This window comes from Plasmodium vivax, chromosome 14 (assembly GCF_000002415.2).
Source record: "Plasmodium vivax chromosome 14, whole genome shotgun sequence".
Lineage (NCBI taxonomy): Eukaryota > Apicomplexa > Aconoidasida > Haemosporida > Plasmodiidae > Plasmodium > Plasmodium vivax.
Window position 1 is genome coordinate 839,396 of NC_009919.1, and position 20,718 is coordinate 860,113.

Genomic DNA, 20,718 nt, shown 5'->3' on the forward strand with positions numbered 1-20,718 from the left:
AGACAAAGTTAATTTTTTATCATATTAATTTTTTTTAATGAAAAAAAAAAAAACAATTATATGAAATGTGTTTTTTCTGTTTGAACGTAAAAAATATATACATAGCAGGAATGCATAGCGGGTATACATAATAGGCACGCACAGCTGGTGCACACAACGGTGCCCATGGCGGGCGCACATAACAGCTACGCATAGCGGCTACGCACAACAAATGCACATATAGAGGGGGGGGGGGGTACACACTACTTCTGTTCAAAGGAGAATAATTTAAATGAACATATACAACTTTGGTGTTTTAAAAAAAAAGGTTTTTTTTTTTTTTTTTTTTAATTATGCAAATTTGTTGGTGAGACAACGGGTGCGTCAAGCAAACTCGTGTTTTCTTTTTGTTGTGCCAGCCGGATGGTTGGTCATACGCTGTGTGTTACTATGTTGTGTTGGATGGGATTTCTTCGCCGCAAACGGGTTAACCGCTATAGCACGCGGATGTTCTACGCTTCTCTACGTTGCTCTGCGCTCCCCTATCCATCATCCGAATCCTCGTTCGAGTCATCGTCGGGCACGTAATTTTCGTGGTCCCTGGACACGGTTCGCTGGGATGGGGGCGGCTGCTCGCCTCCGCCGGCGCCGCCGTCGTTACTATTACTATTGTTATTGCTATTGCTATTGCTGTTACTGTTGTTTTGGTCGCCACTGTTATTATGGCCGCCGCTACTGTTATGACCGCCACTACTGTTAGCATTGGTGCCGCTTCCCGCGTTGCTCGCTTGGTTATGCTGGCTGTTGCTACGCGCCGCGGAGGCGGTGCTGCCTCGCGCGGAGCTGTTCCTTTTATTGGGGTCGCCACTGGCGCGGGCCTCCACTTCATCATCGCTGTCGTCTCTCCTGCCGATATCCCCAATCATTTGTTGGAAGAGGGTTGGCTCATTGTCCAACTCAATATCCTCCGGGTGCACGAAAATTTCTCTCTTTATCTCCGTTTGCGAGTAGGCTCTGAATGGCAAGTCCAGTTTCTTATCACATCCGAAGTAGCAGTCACTGAGGATGTAGATGGACACACACAAATTACCAACTCTGTCTACCATAAATTGTAGCTTTTCTTCAATTCTTTTCTCACAATTTTTTACATGTACATATTTTAGTATACGATCATCTCCCTTGTAGGTAGCCACAATCCACCATTCTTCAAATTTGGGTTGAGGAAAGTAAGGCGCATGGATATACCCAGCGGCTTCATTTTCATGTAAATTGGTTCTATCAATATGTATGTAGATCGAAGCCACGTCCCCCTTCACAATATGAGTTTCATCCTCCACCACAATTTCTGCAGTCATCTTAATATCTGGAACAATGTTGCAAAATGATTTGACGTCCAGAATTTGCTCATCGGTCATTTCACTTAACCCCTTTCTGGACTCATGGCTTTGATGCACAAAATCTAGGATGTCCTTCACAGCGAATTTTCCCTTATGGACATGTTTAATTATACTTTCAGTAAAATGGGGAATTTGCAGCAAACTTGAACTTCTAATGTCAAAGGCTTGTATGAGACATCTTCTAAATGTTAAGGCCGCCTGCGCTGTTAAAAACCAATCCCTTAAAATGCTAATTTCTATCATACTATGCGTTATGAGTAGAGAGAATTGAAGAATTTTTTCCAAATCTTCTTTCATTTCTTCTGATAATAAATCGTACCTTCTTTGCATATGGGCTAATATTAAGAAATAATTTTTCGTTATTACGGGTACTTTGAAGGTTCTCTTTTTAGGTTCCACTAATTCGTCTATCATTCTCTTCACATACTCTTCATCCTCCGCTCGAAATTCGATATCTCTGCTCTCCGCCGTAGCTGCCAGCATTTCTGGGTATGCCTTAGCTCTGCTATTTTCATTTATAGTGTACGTCAAATATTGCAGAGTTTCAATTTTGACCCCATTGGGCCCATACTGTTTTTGTCTTTGGTAGTATATAATAAATATGGCCGGAATGAACACAAGAAATATTAAGAAAAAAATGGATAGTATTAATAACTGATATTTTTCATCTATCAAAAGTTTGGGTAGACCAATTCCTACCTTCATCATACCAGGTCCATCTGGATTTCCATACTTTTCATAATTCTCCTTTGATATTTCATCCGTCAATGCTTGATACGCCTTCGTTATTAAAATAAATTTTGCCGCTGCTGACGTATCATTTGGATTTTTATCTGGATGGTATTTCAATGATTTAAGTCTATACGCCTTTTTAATTTCTCCCACTGTTGCACCTGTATGAACTTCTAATATTTCGAATGGGTCAAATGTCTGCATAGGCTTCGTACTCAGCATCTGCTGCACCAGGATGAAGAGCAATCCCCAAAATAGGACCAACAGGAAAAATTGTATTATTCTTCTATATCCCAACTTTTCCCATAGTGTGGTGCTTTTATTTCTCCTCTCTTGCTTTCCCTTACATAGTGCACACGCACAGGACCGGTACACACTGTTGTGCTTGGACCTTTTTAAATTGCGACTATCATTGTTGAAAATTTTGTTAAATAGAGATTTGATGTAAATGTATGTACATGGAATTAACACACAAATTAAAACAGTTCCCGCGAAAAAAATAAATGCAGAGTCATCATAGCTTAATAATGGCTCTTTTTTACTATCCTTCGTGAAGGTATCGCGAAACTGTGACATTCTTATTTACGCAAGTTGCAACAATGTTCTGGGGGTCTATACAGGCCTGTACGTACGTACGAGCGTGCGTGTGGTTGGGGACGCGGAATAGCTTGGTATATGTACGAAAGGGCATTTATATTTGTACATAGGGACGTTCACATGTGCGCGCTGGTTTTCAGAAGTACGAAATGACACTCACGCGTACGTAGGGGCACTCACGTGTACGTAGGGGTACTCACATGTACGCCTAGGCATATGTGCGCATAAGCACATATATACGATGCAATGACACACACAAAAAAAAAAAAAAGAGAACGAAGGGGGGCAAAACAGAAGAAATGTACTATTTTGATATGCTGTGCTATACGTGTAAAGGGATAAAAAAAAAAAAATAAAACAATGACAAAGAAAAGTTATGCTAAAAACTATCAAAAATAAGGAAAAAAAAAAAATAAATGATTTATTTAGCAAACATTTTTAAGAATGGTGAAAGGAAAGAATTGTAAAAAGGTTAACATTGCTATATTGAACGAAGTTACAAACCATGTAATGTGATGTAATGCAATTGTAATTGTAATTGTGATTGTGATTGCAATTGTTTTTTTTTTTTTTTTTTGCCTCACTATGATGTGAAAAAATTATTAACTGAAGCCAAGATTGATTAACACCTTCCTTTTGCCCTTTAAAAAAAAAAAATTTAAATAACCAACTTATTTTTTGTACTACCACGTGGGCTTCGCCTTCCTCATTACTGTTTTAAAGCTTACGCAGAATTGTTAAGCGAATTTTTTTTTTTTACAGGTGAACAAAATATACACTTATGCGCCTTTGAACGTTTATGCGCCTATCCGGTCATGCATTTTGGCCCTTTTTAAATACATTTAAAAAAATTAACTTGGGCTTATATACCCTTTTTTCAAACAATTAAAAATCGAACCATTATATGGTAAACAAATCACCATTTTATAAATTTTTCGTGTCACACAAACAAATCTTCATCATCGTTTCGGAGGAATTCCTTTGTTTGCTTAAATGGGGGAGGAGCTAATTTACCTTCCCGTTAATGTGTCGCACAGTGTAATCCCAGTGATTGGGCTATTACTTTTAAATGAATAAAACCTACCTACCTTTGCACAGCACGGATATACACTGCCAGGGAGACCTGTTTTTATTTGCATTATTGAAAATGCGCCAAATTTGGTATGTAAAAATTTTATCTACGAACAGCTAACATGTCAGAAAACTGTTCCTTTTCAGCGTACTGTGCCAATTATGAGATTTCACCTTTGCAAGTACTTACTCTGATGAGATATCAATCCATACGGTTTAGCTTGCCTTTTTTGCTTTTTCAACGTTTATATTTGTTAACATGATGAGATGTACGCAGTGAGATTAAAATGTATGGTGTACATTTAATTATTTGCCTACGCAACAACATATCTTTGGTCAACAGCTCCTTTTTGATCTACCAAATGGGTGGGGGGAAGGGGTAGATACACCGAATGAACAGGAAAAAAACACCTAATTTTATCCCATATATAAAAAAATATTGATCATAGGAAGAATGATAGCACATTCCGCACACATTTTTTTAATCGCATTAACATATAATTTGAAATTACGTAAAAAAGAGCTTTTTTTTTCCCCCGTTATTTGTCTGAATTGCGCACTGAGGAAAAGGGAAAAAACAGACATTACATCATCTCATTTAGGAACGTGCACCACATTGTTATTACACATGACAGATTTAATGTTGGCTGTTTTTGCAAAAAGGTGGATTCAAACGCAGGGCGAAAACGCGCACATGGGACACCCTTTCGCAAAATCGTTTGTAGACCTGCATAGAACTATATTGGGGAGGCACACATAGGTACCAACCGTTGGAGGAGAAAAGTTCCACATCAATTTAATCATCTACTGTTACATTTTGCAACGTTTTTTTTTCTTTTTTTTCCGTTCCTTGCTAACACCCTCTGTTTACAAAACGCTATTAAAAATTCCGTAAAAGGCAAAAATTGTAATAGTGGCGTTGAGCAATAATGAAAAGGCCCTTTCTCTCTGTGGCAAGCATTATGCATACCTATGTAGTAGACCCGCGTAAACCCAAAAGAACAAGAAAAAAACAGTCCAAAATGGTCAACCATACAGTACAGTATGCATTTATCGGACGAAATGTAATTTAATTTATATGGTCATGTCAAACAGAACTACTAAAAAAATTGTGGTGAATTCTTTCCGTAAAATGTTCTTAAAATGTTTTTTTTCCATATGGTCTACAACGTTTTAGCTGTTTTTACCTGTCTGTTTTGCTGGCATTTTTTTTTTTTTTTTTACAGCCAAATGGGTAAAATGGCTATTTACACCGTCCAAATAAAATTCTCAAAATAAGTTATGAACGGGCAATGTAAATAATTGATAGGTTTTTTTTTTTTTATGAACATGAAATGAAGGTTTGCAAAAATGTAGCACTATTTTTTTTTTTTTTCCTTTTTTGGCTAGCTATTGCCATTATATGTAAATAAAATTGCGAATAGGTATTTATTTCCAGCAATTTTCCCTTGTGGATATTTTTGCACAAAATCGAACGAATTGACAAGTTGCTAACGCGAATTGAAAAACAGATAATGTGCTCCTATTTTAAACACACTGTATGTATACTTCCACACTGAATGTATATTTCCATTTTGTTCACTTTTTGGAGTTCTCCCCCTGCACACTGGCCATTTTTACTCCCCTTTTCGAATCTCTACATTTTGCTAATCCTCCTAGCATTATTCTACACACGTTGTTCACTATTTGTTGCACACACCAACACTCGTATATGCACCGATGGCGCAGAAAAGGGGAACCATGTTACGAGTAGAAAGCTCAACGGAAAAGAACTTCCACACCGGTGCGTACTTCGATTCCACCCTGGATGTAAGCACACATAACGATGCTTCTATAAACAGTAATCTTTCCATGCGGGGGAACAGCCTTCCACGCATTTTGAAAATGTACACAAGAGAGCTGCAATGCTCTAGTGATGAACAAAAAAGCGACGTTTCTCACTTGAGGAGTGAAAATTTATTTCCTCAAAGAAATGAGCACGTCAGTGAGAATACATGCCTAACGAGCATCCTTCACCTGAGCGATGTAATCACATCACAGAGCGAAAACTTTGCACGCCTGAACGGTGAACATTTAAATTGTTACCATTCGTCGGTAAATAGCAACATTTCTCGCATCGAAAGTGGAGTTCGCTCCTGTTTAGCTTCATCACTATTAGCAAAATTCTGTTGCACAGAAATTCCGATCCATGAGGAAGGGGAAGCAGCAAGCTGCAAGGAAGAACCAAATTGTGCACACAGCAGCGAGGCGGTTATTTCGACGAACGGTCAAAATAATGGTGAGGAGAATAATACCCAATTTGGTACTCCGAAAAATAGGACAAATAATGAAATAAAAAATAGTCAGGCAAATGATTCCATAGCTGAAGGAGATCATCTGAGTGCGGTGGGAACTTCTTCAATTTGCCTACCCATTAAAGAAAATTCGGAAGATGGACGAGCTTTGAATGATAATAGAAAGCACGGAAATGGTGAATCGCCCCCCTCTAGCAAAAGGTATGCCCTGTCTAGCCCTGCATGTGACCCCAAAACTACAAACGCGAAGCGGATTAGCCATTCTACCGTAGTGCCCAACCCAGAACGTGCAGAATATGTGAGTGGCAATCCTGAAAAGGAACGGGGTCAAGAGAAATTACAACTTGCGGATGGCCATATGAACGAACGCACGATGGCATATTACCCAGATGAAGAAATACAGGGGGGTAAAAAAACGTTTAACACAAAATTGAGTGCATTGAATGATGACAATTTTGAGCTAACGAAAACCTCATGTAACACTAGAGGGGACGGAATAGAACGAAAAAAACAGCATGGAAATGGAAAAAATTGCAATTGCGTGGGAGAAAAAAAGGACCCTTCACCTTCACCTTCCCCTTTAAGTACAAAACCACGGAGCTACTCGCTAGATGATATTAAAAACGGAAAAGTAGATATCCCAAACGTTATATTTAGGAAGCTACCCTTCAATTCGAACGGAGACAATGTCATAGATTCGTATAGGAGAAATCATAAGCTGCTCAATTTTATGAAGGACTGCAACGAGTCGGTTGGCCTGATTTTAAAATACCCACAAATTGAAAAGAGTCAAAATAGGACACTCAAAGTACCATCGGAAATTTCCCCTGCAATTAGGAGCAATATCGGTGCGGCCATCATATATGAAGATAAATTTGACAGGAGGAACCATCACCCACATGTTCAAAACTTACATATGGGCAAAATATACGAAAGTCATGTCTTTAACATTTTGAAAAATAAAAAGGATTTGGGGAAGAAACTATTCAACCAAAGTAATGCATATGAAAAATATAAGTATAATAACACCAATGGCTTTTGGATAAGTAATATTGACAAGAGACGTTTAGTAGACCCCGAAAGGAACGATAGCTACATTACAGAGCTGATATATGAGGAAAATGGATCCTATGCTGAAGAAATGGAAACGCTAAAGCGCTGCAGAGGTTACGATGGCATTCCTCCTATTGAAGAATTCTACAGAGACAATAATTTTTATTTATTTTTACAAAAGGAGGGAATCTCCCGTGGTTATAGGAACCCCGTGATGGCAACCACCATGCGCCGCTACGACATAGAAAAGGTTTCGGACTACGAATATGTCGACACGTGTGAATGCATCACGCCCGTTCATCGATCGTAATTGTGCGTAAGAAGGTGCGGGTGAACGGATGAGCGGCCAAACGGATAGCATCACAGGTGTGTAAAGGGCGCAAAACTATTTTCTTCTTTTTTGGCTCTCCTTTTGGGGGGATACCTACATAATGGGTGTTTTTTTTTTTTTTTTTTTTAAATTGCCCCCCATTGGGGCTGCTCAGTAAAAATATTTAAACAATATTTGTTCACCGTACTGCATATTTTTGTTCGTTTGCTATGCAGAAGCGTATTTATGCCCTTACATCTTTGCATAAAAATTTGTTTGTTAATTTGACCCATCCTGCTCCTTGGGGTGTGTGCGAATGCGCTGCTTAAAGGCGTTGTGTCAGTTGTTTTGAAATGCCGGGTGCCGTTGCCCGTTCTTTCGTTCGCTCGTTTTTTCGTTTTTCCCTTTGTGTCATTTTGGCTTGTTTTATTTGACCCCTATCCGTTTCAACTTGTTTTATATGGCTCCTATCCGCTTTGAATTGTTTTATTTTCTTGTTTAAGCAAAGCTGACCATATTGCCATATTGCCTTATTGACGTTATTTCCTCCCCGCCGCATTCGAGGTGAACGATTTAACCCCGTCCGCTTTGCTTCAATTCCTCTTGCAGTGCAAGAGCAACGTTGCTCAACGCCGCGCACCGGCGTCCTTCCCCGTGGCCATAAACTGCATGCGCAGGAATGTGCATGTGGGCATTTCGAAGTAGAGCGCAATTTTATTTTTAAGCGAAAGAGCCCTTAATAAATGTGCTGGATGCCACAGGCCAAAAATGGGAATTTCTTTTTGAGTTCTTACAAAATGGGGCTGATATGGCTGAAGTGGATGATGTGGCTGATGTGGCTGATGTGGCTGATGTGGCTGATGTGGATGATGTGGCTGATGTGGCTGATGTGGCTGATGTGGCCACTTGGAAAAAAAAAAAAAAAAGCAAGAAAATAAAATAAGCAAACCTGAACATGTATCTCTACAAATGCCAGTAAAAAGCACAATTTTCTTGTAGAGTTAAAATTGCCGCAGTTTTTTTTTTTTTTAACCCGCATTTTGCACATACCAAAATGGATATACATGCGCGATATACGCCTTCGCCACACATAGTATTATGAAGAAGTTTAAAGTGAAATAACTCGCTTAACCGCGTTATCTTCACATGTGAGAGAACGTGCGAGCACCTACACGCGCTGCCAAGCAAAAATGTCGCGTTAATGAGGAAACTATTTTGCCTCTCCGCATGGTTAATTTTTTTTTTTTCTCTCTCAGTGCATACACCCTACACACATGTATGCACATATGTACATATACATATGCATACTTATGCGTGTGCGGCCATTTTTACAGCCTTTTCCCCTTTTTTTCAAGCAAATTAATGTTTAATGTTTTTACTCTCCTTCTCTCAGCTTCTACATGCGAATAATTGTTTTTTTTTAATTTTTATTGAAAGTGCTCCTTTTGGGGGGGAAGGAGAAAAGAAGCGTGTCCCGCAGAGAAGAACGTGGCGAGTTTGCGTTTTCTCGGCGCTTAATTGTCACTGTTTGGCCGTTTGACCGTTTCTCCGTTTCTTCGTTTCGCCTTTTCACCGTTTCGCTTTATCACCTTCTTGACACGACGAGCGCACATCTTAGCGCCCTCCCCAACGTAAGCTCGCAGAAGACAAAGAAGAATTTTTGGAAAAAAGACCAAATTGGTGACGCCGCATGTTACCTTGGTTTCTTGCTACAGCTAGCCAAAAATACGCACCACACGTGCGTATATTTAACACCCCCTATTGATGCTTTACCTGCATGTGATAGCACCTGTCCGTCGTTAAGTGCAGAGCGATATAATTATTTTGTGACCCTTCGCTGATCATCAGGTCCGTGGAATTTATGGCGACTGCTACGTTGGCGAGGGTGCTGGTACGCATAGTGTCGCAGCTACTTGTATAGAAGCCTTCGCCATTGTTCACCAGGCGAGGTTTATTCTGCCCATTTTAATGTAACCCTGCAAATGAACCGAACGTAAGCTAGTAACATAAATATGCATACCTGTGTGCGCATATATATTTCACGAGCAACCATAAAAATGTAAAAAAATGAACAAATTATTAACTCGAGGGCGTAGGATGTTGACACGTTATTCATCATTTCGTTAGTTGCAATTGGTTCTATTTTTTTTTTTTTTTTCTCTTGTCTGCATCATTGAAGTGTGAACGAATAGGCGTAGGCACTCCCCCATATGAGAGTCCCCCCTCCCACGCCATGTTAGCAACGCCGCTAGGACGAAATAGACCGGAATAGAGAGTACATACATGCGTACATACATACGTACTTATGTGCATACGTTTACCTAGCAGTTAACAGGATTCTACCAGTGCCCTGTTTCATTTGACGACCATTTCGTTACCCCTTTTTTTCGCGCGTAGTTCACCCACCCCATTTGTGGGCTGCGCCTCCTTGTTTGTATTTACCCCAAATTTCCATAGGCGTGTGTTCCCATGGGGAGGAGAACATTATCGGTCCTCAAACTGACGCCCATTCGTGCACAGCGTTTCGCCAAAATTTGATGCGAGCCGTTTTATTCGCATACACATGTGCAAAATCGTCCATTTCTGAACTGCTCCAGTAGGCCGTATCAGATGGCATACACGATACGTACTCGCTGGGGTGAACAAGTGAAGGGAAAAATATTCTCCCCTTTCTGCAGGGCACAAATTAAAGCTTCCTACAAAAGGGTGGAAAATCAAATTAATTAATAAATAGAAAATACGACAAGTTCCACACGATGAGATATAACAGCGAAAGTAGAATGGCCAGGGAAATGACGTCGGGAATTAACCCATATGGAGAGAGGAAAAAAGAGTCTAAAAATTTTGGAGACTTTTCCGAAAATTACAACTTCCTGCAAAGTAACGATTCCATAGGGGACTCTTTCGAAGAGAGAGAAAAAAAAAAAAAAATGAGAGAAGAGGAGTACAACAAAATTATGGAGAGTTCGGAAGAGAAGAGCGACTTTTTCAATGACGATAAAAATTGCTACGCCTATTCGGACAGGAGTGAAAATTCTCAGTCACCAGTGAGCAGAGCGCAGCCAGGGGGTTCTTCCTTCCCTTTTCATGCAGACCCCCAGAGTGGAAATACCTACAGAAGTGGAAACACCTACAGAAGTGGCAGCAGCAATCATGGGATGACACTAACCAGCGCAAATTTAGAGGAGAACATTTTAAAAAATTTAGAAGAAGATAGCAGCTACGATGGGCATTTTGACAGCGACACGGAGAAGAGCAAGAGTGCGAGGTGTAGTAGAAGGGAATCCGCTACGAGGGAGTCCGTCACGAGGGAGTCCGTCACGAGGGAGTCCGTCACAAGGGAATCTATTACGAGGGACTCCGTTACGAGGGACTCCATTACGAGGGAAAAATCGCTCGAGGAGGATCACTTCAGGCACCAGAAAAGTAGCCTGAAAAGTGGCGGAAGCAGTCGCAGATTTGAAAAGTGCCCCAGTGGGGGGAAGGTAAAGTTTGATAAGGGCGATAGCGCTGATTGTAGTGCTGACCACAGCGCTGATTGGCTGCATAAGAGGGCGTACAAAATGGCGCAAATGGGAGACACGCAAAAAACGGGGCTCTGGTTTATAGACACCATGAATGAGGTGCTAGACAGGCTCTGCGATGGGGACAAAAAGGAGGAGCACACAAACGATGGAGGAGCTGTTGTTAATGCTAACTCGAACTGCATCAATTTAAATTACCCCCCGTTGGGAATAAACACCATATTGAGGTGGCCAGAATATTTAAAATTGCACAGCCTAATTTCGGGCAGTCATATTTTCCCCATCTATGAGGGTATACGCAGCATGTTTATAAAATACCAGAGCCAAAAAATGGAAGGGAAAAATAAAAAGGCAGGAAAGAGCGCCACTATTTTGTCGTTACCCACTTTTCCTCACGAAAATGGAAAGGATAGATGTATCCCAAAGGCGTATTCAAATTTGCCAAACTTGGATGTGCCAACTGAGAGGGAGGCTACACCAAATGCAGAATACCCTCGCAACAGCTTTCACAAGAAAAGCGGGGGCACCATACACGATGACGATTATGATGATTTCCTCTTCTCCAATTTGCCTCACCTAATCCAAAGGATGAGAAATAAGTACAATCAATTCTGCGAACACGTTGGAGAAACATTGGAGCATATAGACAGAGAGAATTACACATTTAAGCAATACTGTTTTGCACTTTCAAAATTGTTTGCCCAAAATTTAATAAATATGATACCCTTTTCAAAGTTCCCTGGGCTGTTCAGCCATATGACCAATTCTTTCCACACGTGTATCGGCCACAATCAAAATGAGGAAGCCATGACGGAAACGGATTTTATCAACACGTATAATTTGCAATATAGTAACAGTAAGATGGGCACTGCATATTCTCTACCGATGGAGTTGGGTAGGTCCATGTCAAATTTAAGTTCCACCATTCGGGTGAATTGCATGGGACAGGCAAAAAACGCGTTTCCCAATTCGAACGCGGTGTTTGCTTCCAAGGGCGGAGGGAGTCACATCTTTGCCAGGGGAAGAAGCATCAACGTGAATGAGCAACAGAGAAGGCATAGTCTCTCTCAAAATTTCCGTGGCACCGAAAGGGACAATACAATTTTGCCTGGTGGAACACTTGAGGAGAGACGAAATTATCTAACTGGCAATTTTAACACCCTGCCAAAGTACGTAAAAACGTGCGCCAATAGTCGCAAAAAGTTGAGCAATTCCCTGAGGCCCGCGGATTTAATCAAAATGGCAAGTGTCAAAAATAATGCGCTTATAAACGTGGGCACGTTACGCAAGTGTAAATCGTCGTGTGCCCCATCAACGGGTCAGGAAGTAGTGCCAAAGGTTAACACAGAAGGGGCGGGAGAACCGGTGCGAGAAGCGGTGCGCGAAGCGGGGGTAGAGGCAGGAGCAGAGGCAGAGGCAGTGACAGAGGCTGATGCGGCGGGTAAGCACTTAGATAACTCGCAAAGGAACTCCTCCGATGAGCTCGGCGAGTCGTTTAATGCAACCGCCAGTGAAAATTACTGCACGGCGAAGTCCATGCCCCTTAACTAGTTCACCAACTTGGCAAAGGTGATGGTGTGAAGGTTTGGAAGAGACCAGGCCAGATCGGTAAGATCAACTGCGCTTCTAGGCGTATAGGAGCGAAATCGATGTGTATGTGGGGTGCTGGATTGGATGTGGCCCGTCTCCACAACGCATATTACATCACCACCTCTGTGTATGCACCGTAAAGGTTACTACCCGGTTGGTATCACACGGGAGCGCCCTCCGAACCTTTCACCGCTCGCTTTTTTTTTTTTTTCGTACGCGTTGGTGAGGCTGCTCAAAACTGCAACTCGTTTTTTCCATAAAGCAAAGAGATCATTTATCCCAACGTTCGTGTAAACCTATCCGTTTTTTTTTTTATTTTTTCTTACGCACCTGCTTACACACGACGCCTCGATGTGCGCGCCCCCCCCAATTAGCACATTTGCGCAAAACTTTACACTCTCATTTGAAAACCGTAACTTTAATTAACCCTTTTGAACCGCTGCATATAAACTGCATCCCCGTCGCGCTTCGCCCTTCGAGCAACGGAGGAGGGGAAATACACCTGAAATTTCAGCACCAACTTATTCAGCAGTGTTATTTATATGCAAGGGAGCTGGCGGAACGTTGACTGTGTCTACCCCTTCTGGCACCACGAAGTCGTTTTTAATAAAGACGGTACGAAGTCCTTACTCACAAAAACTCCCTTCTTGCGTCTTCCCGAAATGTTCACATGCCACACCACTGAGCCATATTTTCCCCGTACTCCAGAAAAACTGCGTCGATGGGAAGGGTGTACTACAAAATATAACCCACGCACATGCACTTATGTACGCACACAACGTACATTTCTACACCAAATGTTGTGCAAAATTAAGTGAACGGTTTGTTTAGCTCTATTTGGGGGGAGGAAGATGTAGCACCCTTTGCTTAAGGCAATTCTCCGCTTTTAAAAAATTATACATTTGATTCTTTTCCTGTTAAGGACGCGCAACGGTCATGTGGCGCCGAAAAAACAGAAATGTGAACGTGTGCAAGTGGGTATATATAATGCCATTCGGGTATGCACAGTGTAGCGCTTCCATTTGTGCGAAAAGAGGTACCATCAGCTTTTTCTTCGGTTTGTTTTGCTTTCACGCATGTTTAGCTGTTCGAATTGAGAGAGTTATGTTATCCAGGCAAATGACAAAACGGGGTATTTTCCCTTTTACTTTAATCAAAATAACATCACGTGTGGCACATTCATTTGTTCCTTCCCGCATGGGGTTCATTTGAGTGCTGTTTTTATATATGCGAGAAGAAACACAATGCGCCTTTTTTTTTTTTTTTTTTTTTTTTCTTGTGCTACGTGAGTTATCGCATTTGCCTGCTTTACAATGCCATGTAGGGGAGTAAGTATTTACGAATATCCCCGTGGAACATGAAGTTGCGCTTAGCCAAATGGCCGTTCATCCTACTTGTAAGGCTACAAAGGGTCAGCATCGCCATTCGCAAATGCAAGCGGTGTATTATATGTACATATATGTATGTACGTATATATGTATGCATACATGTATGCCTGCTTGCACGTACATCATGCCACATGCAATCGCATTTTCGCCATTTTTACGTTTTATCGTACGCTATGATGCCGACTCCCGCCCATACTGTTTGCATCTCCCAGCGCGTTTGTTTTTACGCTGAAAGAAATAATTCGCCCTTCGGCTGCCTCCTTTTGCAGCGCGCACTTGAGCGTAGCGAGTTGGTTGGCACGTTTTCCCCACCTTTAAAGCGCTTCGAATTTGCATACATACGCACGTACGCACAGATATATATATATATATACATACGTACATATACATTAATGTGGCCGCCTTGCCCCAGCTCAGCTTCGCTCGCCGAAGAATGGTGCATATGTCGTGTTTGCGTTGCGCCATTGCGCCATTTTCCTGATGGCCTTGCAGGACTGCGCCATGCCATGCCATGCCATGCCCCTTTATGTAAAAAATTAAAGTTTTTTCCCGCCCGTTCATCAGTTCATGTGTCATCTGCCTTCTGCGCGACTGTACGTATGTATATATATATGTTTCCATTTTTTTTATTTTGATTAGTTGTGGAACCATGTTTTGACGAACTCTTTAAATGAATGCCCGCCGCGCCCCCCATTTTTTCTCATATTTTTTTTGTGATGTACATGTACGTGAAAGATAGCTTTTGGATTTTTTTTTTTTTTTCGTTTTTCCACCGTTTACGGCAGTTTTCCAGGCCAGATTGGAGGCCAGTTTTTTCCGCCTCGTTCTTTTGAACGGTTCATGTGTCCGAGGGCGTCGTGGGTCCACCATCGCGTCTTATCAGTGAGGTCACCTCAAAACGGAAGCCACCTCGCAGCGGTAAAGCCGCCTCACCACGGAAGCCCCCACGAACGTCGCATATTATGAGCCGCGCAGTCAGGCCAGAGGAATGAACTCTCTAACAGGAAGAAACGGGAAAAATGACAACGATGATCAAGCTGCATTATGACGAGAAAAATGACGAAGAAGAAAATATGATTATTCGGTGCGCCGACTACGAGACGTTCAAATCCTATGTACTAAAAAAATACGACAAAATATACGAAATTGTAAACTACGAAAATGAGAATATAAATTATTATAGCGTCAAATGGATCAACTTCATAAACAGGAGAGTACCAATTTTGCTGCAAAATAAAAGCGGGCCATGTCCTCTCCTCTGCATTACGAACATTCTGCTTTTACGTAACCAGTTACAGATTGACAAGAAAATAAAAAAAATATCGCAGAGCTTCCTCGAAAGTAAAATTATGAACATACTGCTCGAGTCCAATAGGAAAAATGTGACTGATAACACCGCGTCGTGTAATTATAGGAAAAACATAATCGAGTGTGTGGATATTTTGCCCCAGTTAAAATACGGACTGGATGTTAATTGTAAATTTACGAATATTCATTCTTTTGAATACACCAAAGGGTTGTGCATTTTTGACATGCTCAACATCCCACTGTATCATGGCTGGGTCATCTCGTCGGACGATGTGATGTTCTACTCCTACTTGAAAGATTATTCGTATAATGTTATTATAAATAAAATTGTGAGATATAATGAATACTACGAGAGGAAGAAGAAAAAAAACGCAGACGAGTCGTCCAATGAGAAAACCACCATTTTGTACCAACTGGAGGATGTGAAGGAGGAAAAAAGGGACGACTGCGATTTGGGAAAGCCTTGCGAGAGGGATGCGCTCATGGATGGCCCGACAAATAACCCAGGAGCAGCCTCCAACAGTGATCCGAAAGGCATCCCCAACGATGCCGCCCACGAATTAGCCAAAGGAACAAGCAAAAGTACAGAAAGAAATGATAAAAAAAAAAGCATAAATGGTATACCCATCTTTCCAGATGATCTTGACCTTGACCTTGACCAAATTTCAGAAGAAAATTTCAAAACGACATCATTTCAGGATAGCTCCTCTGTTCACGTTAGTACTGTCTCCCCGTTGGATGCAGACACGGCGAAAAAAAAGAACCCAAACTTTGGCAAAAAAAACACAAGCGCGGATGCGTGTAGTAGTAGGAGGAGGACCCACAGCAACGTGATTAACTTGAAGCAGACCTGCTCCATAGATTTGGAAAAAGGTGCAAATAAGTACAGCGTCGAAACGGGGAGGAAGTCCGACGGATTTTTTATAAAGGAGGGTAAAACGCCAAGCAATTTGGCCTTCCCTGCAAAAAAGAGCAATGCCAATAGGAATACCTCCCTTGGTGGTAATGCAAATATTAGTACCCTTGCCAATGTTGTTAGCCCCATCAGCAGTGATAACAGCAGCGGCGATGTGAACGTGGTAAGTACGCCCAAATTTCCGGAGGACCCCCTGCCGACCACCTCCACCAGTCTCATTCCAATAGGATACTCTTCTGAGGGAAATACCCAAGGTAGATCCAAAAAATCTATCTTGGATGAAAAAGCCATCAGAAATAATGAACTCTTTATGGAATCTAACAAAATAGCTAGCTTGACTAGCGAAACGGCAAATGCAGATATAGCAGATAATTACACAGAAAATAGTGAAAATTTTATTATGAAAAATTACAACACAGATATAAATTTAACTCCATACGAAATTCACGAAGCGTTAATCATTTCTGAATTTCTGGAAACGTACAAAACGCAGTTAACCCTAGTTGGGTTGAAATTATTGCGAGAAAATTTGAACCCAAATCAACTTGTAGCCTTTTTCAGGAATAACCATTTTAACACCCTTTTTAAATATGAAAATAAATTGTTCCTGCTGGCTGCAGACATTTCCTTTCTACATTTGAGTTGTACATGGGAATTATTTGACAACGTAGATAATGACACCTCCTACTATGATAACAATTTTAGGTGCATATCGAATCAGAAGAATTTGGAAAATAATTTAAACCATTCCATCATTTATTTGAAGAATTATGATAGGGCTAGTGCCAAAAATAACACGCATTGTGTCAAGTCGAATACGTCCCTTTCTAATAGCAAGAAGAAGAAGAAAAAGTGTACCTTTATGTAGGTTGGTGCGCTTGCGCGTGTGTTAGGTCCTGCTTGGGCGGCACGTTTGCCCTTTAGAAGTGCGTATAATATGTGCGTATAATATGTGCATATAATATGTGCATATATGAATGCCCGCACATGTGTGCAGGTCGCAAGCCGGTATATGACCCATTTGCGCATTTTTACGTATGTGTGATTATCCCCCATTTTGGCTTTCACTTTTTTTTTCTTTCACTTTTTTTTTCCTTCACTTTTTTTTTCTTTCCTTTTTTTTCAAAGTGCCAGAGCGAATTTTCGCCTCTTTCGTATATCCACTCCCCCCTAGGCGTTGTCCCCACATGTGTGCCCCCGCATGTGTGTCCGCACATGTGCCCCCCATTTTAAATATGAATGATGCCTAAATGTGTTGTGCATGCATTTACGTCTCCCCTAATTAAATTTCCCACTTCAACGAAGTGGTGATGTGTATATTTATGTATATGTCTTTCTTCGGTGCATGTGCATGTGCTTGTGCCTACTTGTGCGCACACGTACAGGTACAGGTACACGTACACGTACACATGCATATGTAGTATATGCGGTTTAATTAAAGTTTTTCGTTTACCTTTTTTTTTACCCCCTTTTTGCATGCAACTATCTTTTGACATAATTGCGGAGAAAGGTGCTTCATTGTTAATGCTTCTTTTTTTTTTTTAAAATGTGTGTGTTTAGGGTTACATGCATTAGCAAGTGCGCGCATTATTAAGTGCTCGCATTAGTAAGCGCGCGCATTGTTAAGTACACTCATTAAGTGCTCGCATTAGTAAGCGCGCGCATTGTTAAGTACACTCATTAAGTGCGCGCATTATTAAGTGCTCGCATTAGTAAGCGCGCGCATTGTTAAGTACACTCATTAAGTGCGCGCATTGTTAAGTACACTCATTAAGTGCGCGCATTGTTAAGTACACTTATTTTCAAGTGCGCGCATTTTTAAGATATCCTTTCGAGCAACCCCTTCAACAGAAGCGTCTTCCCCCTTAGGCAGTTTTCATTGCAGAGGAACACATTTGTATACTTCAAAATAAAATTGTAAAACGTTAGCAACAATGCTCTCTCCTTTTTGTCGACAAAGAGGAGGGCATAGCTTTCCTTCCCGCCGTTGGTGAGGATGTACAGTATGTCTATGAGCACCACGCACTCGGCACAGTTTAGACACTCTCCCGTATCTTCCCTTTCTTCTACATGCGCCAATTCGCCGTTCGAAGGTGATGGGGCAGTTTTATTTGTTTCCTCATCACCATTGGGGGAAATCCCCGCGTAGGAGCCTCCCTGCAACTTTATTTTTATACCCTCCTCGTCATCCCCATTTTCAAACAAGGAGAGGAAGTTATTTTTAAAGAGGGAGTCAAGTATATCTACGTAGATGTCCCTATCGAGGTTGAACTGGAATATGGCTTCTTCCAAAAAAGCTGTTTTGAGAATATCAATTTGTTTTTTGAAGTTGCTTTTTATTTCATTTGAATTCCAGAGGAGCTCGAAGTTTATTTTATTTTTAATTTTTCTTTTCCCGAGGTTTGCTCCGCTGGACATGGTGAGCAGCGGAGGCTTCGTTTCTTCCACGTCGCTCAGCGCGTTGCTCTCGCTCAGCGTGAGGCTGCTGTCCGTGTCGTGGTGGTTATCCCTTTCGATATCCCCGTCGGTACCACCCACATGGTTGTGCTCCCCCTCAGATAATGCTTCCACTACCACGCTGTTTTTTTGCACCGGGGCAGTTCCCCCTTGAACGAAATGTCGTAAATATTTCGTTTCCTCACAAGGGGAGTTCCCCCCGTTAGACGCACAGCCCATAGTTGGCTCCTCCGCAGTGGACCCCCCCGTGAGGCACTTAACACCGTTGGTATTATTCCCCAAGGGGATCCCTTCCTCAGTGTGCTCTCTTGGTATAAGCTGAATACTTAACAGCCTTGGCTTTAATTTGTATCTCTCCAGAAGAGTAGATGTATATTCAGCTTGTCTCCTCGCCCGTCTCTTAGCATCATTTTGTGCAATCACATTTTGTAGCAGCTGAATCGATTTCTCAATGTTGAGAGTGGAGCAGCAGTTCATATCCTTTGCGCACTCTTTGGAAGATTTAAAATCCTTAAGGGAAAATTTATAAATTTTTAGCTTATACCTTGCCATCCCCCTTAAGTAGTATGCCTTAAAAAGCACGTACTTAACATTCACCGTGAGGGAATTATTACCTATGGAGTAGCTAGCACAATTTTTATACTCAGGCAAAAAATAATTGTAAAATAAAATTATGGAAGAACAATCATTGATGCTCTCAAAATAGGAAGACACCCTCTGATACACTAATGATCTGTTTACAAGAACTTTAGTCCTAAGAATGCTTAACTGTTTAATATTATTGTTTAGAAAAATTTGTTTCTTATGGGAGAGTACATCTAGGTATAACTCATTATTTAGATTCTGCTCGATCTGTAAAAATATATTATTGCTGCTTAGTTCGAAGTCTATGTAGTTAATTAGGTCATTATAATTTTCTAAACATTTATTGTACCTTTTGTTTTGGTAGTTGATTTTCCCTTCTTCGTTTTTGGAGAGGTACATGTCGTGCACTTTGGATCGCAGATTCACCAACCGGTTTTCGTTTGGCGTGGTGAGCACACACCTGGGGGGTGTAGTTATCCCGCCTTCTGCTACCTCGCCTTCTGCTACCTCGCCTTCTGTTACCCCACCTTCTGTTGCCGCACCATCTGTTGCCGCACCATCTGTTTTGCCGCAGCTCCCCTTGCAGATGGTGGTACTTTTTCTCCTCTCCGCCTCAACAGTGGGGGCTAATTCTTCCGTCTTTTTTGCTATGTGAAGTGCCCCCTCAGCATGTCCTCCCCTTTCCGTTTCCCCCGGTGCTTCCCCACTGCAGCCGTGGCGGTGGCCAGCTGACCCCTCTTCGCTATTTTCAATATCGTCTATTTTGAGTTTGTCCCACGCATTGTAGTAGCTCTCCAGAGAGTTGTGGTCTCTCTTTAGGGCATTATTATTTCCCCTCCATTTTGTTCCCCCGTGAATGTTGGCACTTTTGAGATCTCCAACATGTGAAGGGCTCCCGTGGGGTTTCCCCCCTTGTCCATCTTCGCCCTTCTTCCTCTCAGGTTTGGCGGCAGGCCCGCTACTTCCCGTGGCAGACCCGCTTCTCCCCGTGGACGGTTGCTCCTTCCCGCCGCTGCCCCCTCCCTCTTTGCTAACTTCGCTTTGCCACGCGTACAGGTCCTCGAAGTACTCCTTTATCTCCTCCGAGTTGTGCTTCAGCTGCTTGGCAATTTCGACGTGGGACTGAGCCATTTTCCGCTCAAGTTAGCCCTCGCGGTAAGCGGGTTAGCGGGGTAGCGGCAAAGTGGATAGGCGGATGGGCGGATAGGCGGTTGTTTTCCCTCTTTAAAGCTTCTTTCCCCTGTAATGGCGATTTTTTCAGTTTCTACACAAAACCGTGCACACGCATGTTCCTTCTCCAATTTTGCACACGCGCAGTCTAAAGCGCATCTACAAGGACCTCCCCCCAGCAATCGTAGGAATGAAATAAATTAGGAAGACTTTTTTTTGCCCCTGTTAACCTGGTGTTATATTGTGGTACGTCATCTTGCGCTATTTTTTGGACCCCCGAGGTGGGTAAAAGGGAGAAGCACAAAAGAGAGGCAATCATTTCTCCGCTGCTAATAGGCAAACATTTC

At 41.8% G+C, this 20,718-nt stretch overlaps 5 protein-coding genes across 5 annotated transcripts, besides 6 other annotated features; 3 read left to right on the forward strand and 2 right to left on the reverse strand.

Annotated features, from left to right (window-relative positions):
* Nucleotides 1-521: 521 nt before the first annotated feature.
* PVX_122755 (translocation protein SEC63, putative) lies at nucleotides 522-3,241 on the reverse strand (the record flags this gene model as incomplete). The annotated part of the gene is made up of 1 exon (XM_001617064.1): nucleotides 522-3,241. The coding sequence occupies exon 1, from the start codon at nucleotides 2,682-2,684 to the stop codon at nucleotides 522-524; it is 2,163 nt and encodes a 720-aa protein (XP_001617114.1). The 5' UTR covers nucleotides 2,685-3,241.
* Nucleotides 1,269-1,292: a microsatellite.
* Nucleotides 3,242-5,660: 2,419 nt separating the features above from the next.
* Nucleotides 5,661-7,433, forward strand: PVX_122760 (hypothetical protein, conserved; the record flags this gene model as incomplete). Its single annotated transcript, XM_001617065.1, has 1 exon — nucleotides 5,661-7,433. The coding sequence occupies one exon, from the start codon at nucleotides 5,661-5,663 to the stop codon at nucleotides 7,431-7,433; it is 1,773 nt and encodes a 590-aa protein (XP_001617115.1).
* Nucleotides 7,434-10,189: 2,756 nt separating this feature from the next.
* Nucleotides 10,190-12,508, forward strand: PVX_122765 (hypothetical protein; the record flags this gene model as incomplete). The annotated part of the gene is made up of 1 exon (XM_001617066.1): nucleotides 10,190-12,508. The coding sequence occupies one exon, from the start codon at nucleotides 10,190-10,192 to the stop codon at nucleotides 12,506-12,508; it is 2,319 nt and encodes a 772-aa protein (XP_001617116.1).
* Nucleotides 10,749-10,788: a microsatellite.
* Nucleotides 12,168-12,202: a microsatellite.
* Nucleotides 12,509-14,285: 1,777 nt separating the features above from the next.
* Nucleotides 14,286-14,326: a microsatellite.
* Nucleotides 14,327-14,794: 468 nt separating this feature from the next.
* PVX_122770 (hypothetical protein, conserved) lies at nucleotides 14,795-17,586 on the forward strand. Its single transcript, XM_001617067.1, has one exon. The coding sequence runs from the start codon at nucleotides 14,955-14,957 to the stop codon at nucleotides 17,025-17,027; it is 2,073 nt and encodes a 690-aa protein (XP_001617117.1). The 5' UTR covers nucleotides 14,795-14,954; the 3' UTR covers nucleotides 17,028-17,586.
* Nucleotides 17,587-17,977: 391 nt separating this feature from the next.
* Nucleotides 17,978-20,332, reverse strand: PVX_122775 (hypothetical protein, conserved; the record flags this gene model as incomplete). The annotated part of the gene is made up of 1 exon (XM_001617068.1): nucleotides 17,978-20,332. The coding sequence occupies one exon, from the start codon at nucleotides 20,330-20,332 to the stop codon at nucleotides 17,978-17,980; it is 2,355 nt and encodes a 784-aa protein (XP_001617118.1).
* Nucleotides 18,817-18,838: a microsatellite.
* A 300-nt stretch (nucleotides 20,333-20,632) lies between the features above and the next one.
* Nucleotides 20,633-20,659: a microsatellite.
* The last annotated feature ends 59 nt before the right edge of the window (nucleotides 20,660-20,718 follow it).